This window comes from Sinocyclocheilus anshuiensis, unplaced genomic scaffold, assembly GCF_001515605.1.
Source record: "Sinocyclocheilus anshuiensis isolate Anshui unplaced genomic scaffold, SAMN03320099.WGS_v1.1 scaffold739, whole genome shotgun sequence".
NCBI lineage: Eukaryota > Metazoa > Chordata > Actinopteri > Cypriniformes > Cyprinidae > Sinocyclocheilus > Sinocyclocheilus anshuiensis.
The window spans coordinates 991,325-995,395 of NW_015551105.1; the positions used below are offsets into that span (position 1 = coordinate 991,325).

A 4,071-nucleotide genomic window follows, 5' to 3' on the forward strand; every position below is an offset into this window, starting at 1 on the left:
GCTTTATTGAGACTATATGAGATAATATATGAGATAATATGATAATATGAGACTTTAATATTTATATTACCACAAAACAAATTTTTTTTTAAGAAAATAAAGGAGAAGAAAAAGTGAAGAATTACTTTATAAAAGAAATGAATTGAATGAAAAGACAATAAAGTATAAATAATAATAATAATAATAATAATAATGTCATTGTTGGTGTTTGACACCCCCTGGTCACTGAGCGCTTGGAAAGTGTTTCAGAATTCTCCTTTTGTTCGATTATTAGTTAGATTTGTGTACATATTAGATGGATTTTGTACGTTTTATTGGATTATTTGTAAGAGTTTGATCATGCCGATCAAACTTTATTCCAACAATAAACTTATCGCAGGGCATCTGCTGTGTCTGAACAAAAGTTTCCTCATCTAGGTCACTGTGTCAAACAGCACGACAAGGCAAACTACAAAAGACAAATCTAGTTACTAGATTTTAAGCTTGTTCTTAAATTAGTCCAATCCACATTAAAGGTCTGTGCTTGCTGTATAAAAGCCGAAGAAAAATTTAAACGTTTGCATACCTATATATAGATTTAAATATCCATTCAGAGCGTATGCACCTGCTATTAAAGACTCCATGAGGAAGTTGATTCTAGTCACCAGTGAAGGGCTTGAGATGGTCAGTCGTCATTGTCAGGATGTCATTTTCCTGCAGCTCCACAGTAATTAGTCACGTGATATTTACAGCTCAAATGATTGGCTGAAAACAACCTGGCAGCAGACCTGAGAAACTGCTACTGAGATAAACAGGAATGCTCACATTTAGCTTTCATCAGGTGTTATGGACCTCCTTGGTCTTCAGAGGGCAGACAGACAACAAGGCATTTTTTGAAGCCTTTAATATCGGCTATAAACGAATAGATAAATGGATACACTGATAATTAATGAACTGAATGTTTCAATAGGAGTTTGGATCTGGAAAGCTTATATCCTCTCAACTTCACTAATCAGTGCGAAATTCAAAAAGCCAAATAATAGGAGATAAAAGTATTCACCCAGTGTTCAAGTTTATAATAATAATAATAATAAAAACAATAATAATCATCATAATAAAATCACAAATTTTACTATTATCAATAATACAATTATATAGTAATAATAATTAATCCTATTAATATATGAAAATTAAATTATTTAAAATTATAATATAAAATATTTATAATATATTATAAATTACAAATATTAATTATATAATTATAATTAGTATAATAAAATAAAATACTACATTTATTTATATAAAATGTATTATATAAAATTATAAATAAAATGATATTATTATTATGTATTTGTTAATAATTATTATACACACATTATATACAATCATCATCATCATTAGGGGTCCTGCTCACCTCCTTCTTGTCCTGCAGGCATTCCAGTACAGACAGGTTATTTGTCCAGGTGTGTTTTGGACACAGCCGGGTCACGTCGTCCCGGCAGGCCTGTTCTTCTGCCAGCTTCCAGCCGGTAGATCTTCTAGACTGAGAACCGGAGGACGCGGCGGCGGCGGCGGCGGCGGCGGCGGCGGCGTTATTCCCGGGACCGGGATTCGGTAGCGCGGCTTTGAACTGCTGGTGCATAGCTGCAGCCGGAGGATGGACATTCCCGAAACCTGGAAGAGGTTTAAGAGCCTGTACGGTGAGAAGGCAGAGAGACAAGAGGAGCAGCAGCTGCTGAACACGTCCACACTCCGCCATCTTCGGCCACAAACAGCTGAATCAAGCTCCTCTCTCTCCTCCTGCTGCTGAAGACTCAGCGCTGAGCGGCCAACCCCACTACGGCGAAGGCTTTGCTCATGAATATTAATGAGCCATGTGACGCGAGCCCAGTAAGCTTTATTGATTGGCTGAATTACTGCCGTTTGTAAATAAGCCTCGAACACCTGTCCAATAAACGAATCTTACTATGCAGAAGGCGTGGATTGTGAATATTAATTAAGTTGAGTAGGCGGACACTCCAGGAAGGTTACAAAGCAACGTCTGCAAGACTAAATTAATATTCATCATTGGCCTTCGTTATAGTGGGATCAGTAATTTCGAGACCGCCTCAGAAACCTTGATGAGAGATCAGCTCGGGCTCACTTCACTGCTGACTGCGGAGGGTTTGGCACGCAGACTCCATAAAAAACATCAAATTTTACTACTGAAATCATGTGAATCATAACATTCTGTGTGCTGTTTGTGGTGTTAGATATAAGGCATAATTTGGTCTGTATTATAACCTTTAAGTCTTCAAGTTTGTTTATTTGTTTAAAATGTATTTATTTGTTGTATAATATAATATAATGTAATATAATATAATATATAATAATAATTAATGTGAAAATGAATAATAATAAATAACCTTAAATATTATAGTTTGGATTTTGAGTCAGAGAATTAAATGTGGTACAGATATAAACTTGTCTATTCTATTCTATTCTATTCTATTCTTGGAAATGCTGATTTCAGATGACAAACTTGAATATTTGAACCTGCATGAACAAGAAATCAATAACTTAAAATAAGGGTGATTCTGATGGCTTTTCAAAACACTTCCTCTGGTTTATGGGAGAAAATAAAAGTTTAAATGTATCTGCTCAACATAATTTCCGCAGATGTTCCTACAGCACATGCAGTTTCTTGTTATTATCAATAATATGTAGTATAATAATATTATATAATATAATAATGTAATGTAAAAATGAATAATAATAAATAACCTTAAATATTATAGTTTGGATTTTGAGTCAGAGAATTAAATGTGGTACAGATATAAACTTGTCTATTCTATTCTATTCTATTCTATTCTTGGAAATGCTGATTTCAGATGACAAACATATTTGAACCTGCATGAACAAGAAATCAATAACTTCAAATAAGGGTGATTCTGATGGCTTTTCAAAACACTTCCTCTGGTTTATGGGAGAAAATAAAAGTTTAGCGTAATTTCCACAGATTTTCCCACAGCACATGCAGTTTCTTGTTATTATCAATAATTTCAACAGAAACTTCTCTGTATCTGACTTGTTTTATCTAAGCATATAACACTATATTATTTATGGCTAATCTTGGCAAGCTAATGTGCTATTTATGCAGTGCATAAATGTTTTTATTTAAATTATTATTGTGCATATTTATTGTAGTTTGTGAAGTACTCTACTGTTTAGCATTTATATTGTTATAAATGCATCCTGTAAGTATGTTCAATATTTGCACTGTGAGAAAATCCATTTAGTGTCTTTCCCTCCCTCTGCATAGAAATGTCAACATTACAGCTTTGCTTTTATTTATGATTATACTTGCAAATGTTCCGGGTTTATTCATTTGAAAATAAACATTCTAAGTGGATGATATTATGAATCCAGTCTGAAACTCTAATATGCATAATCGTACATACTGTGAAAATATTGAACAGTTTCCAGATAATGGTAAAAGTTCATAGTCTATTCCCATACAATATGCACGTGTCTAGATAACAGGATTATTTTAATGCTTTGTCCTTCCTGATGTTTAATATTACTGTTCCGCAGTATGACGGAAACAAGTATGCATGAAAAGGGTCGCAGACAGGTCAGCTGCCTCACTAACTGTAAATCAATGACAGAGTCCTTGTTAATCCACTTCACACACACTAAACAAGCTGACATCAATAAGAGCTAGCATGAATAAGAAACACAAGACAGCATAATAAAAAAGTCTCCTCTGTGCTGAATGAAGGGAATAATGATGTGCGCCTGTAAAGAGCGTTCTTGCATTAGCAAAAAACATTCATAAGTGCCCTTCAAGATGGCAAACACAGATCCTTAACTAACTTTTAACTTGAAAACTAAAGAAAAGAAAATCCTCAAACCCAGAGGTAAACTCCTTTTGGATAAATACTTTCATTATAGTTTCATTTGGCTATTGGGTTTTACAGAAATCTGGATTAATAATGAAAAACATGATAAGAAGGTATTCAAACATGGCTGTTTGACCATAATTCATAGTAAACAAGTTTGTTACAATCTTACTAGCTTTATTCGTTCAGTTAAAAAATGTCAGGTGTAATT

General features: G+C 33.7%; 1 protein-coding gene across 1 annotated transcript in view; it reads right to left on the minus strand.

Annotated features, from left to right (window-relative positions):
- The window catches only part of LOC107662902 (Golgi apparatus protein 1-like), a 45,931-nt gene extending 44,132 nt beyond the window's left edge, over positions 1-1,799 (minus strand). The window contains exon 1 of the mRNA XM_016453031.1: positions 1,394-1,799. Within this exon, the coding sequence (XP_016308517.1) occupies positions 1,394-1,738 (345 nt within the window). The 5' untranslated portion in view covers positions 1,739-1,799. The remainder of the gene's footprint in view (positions 1-1,393) is intronic.
- Between the last annotated feature and the right edge of the window lie 2,272 nt (positions 1,800-4,071).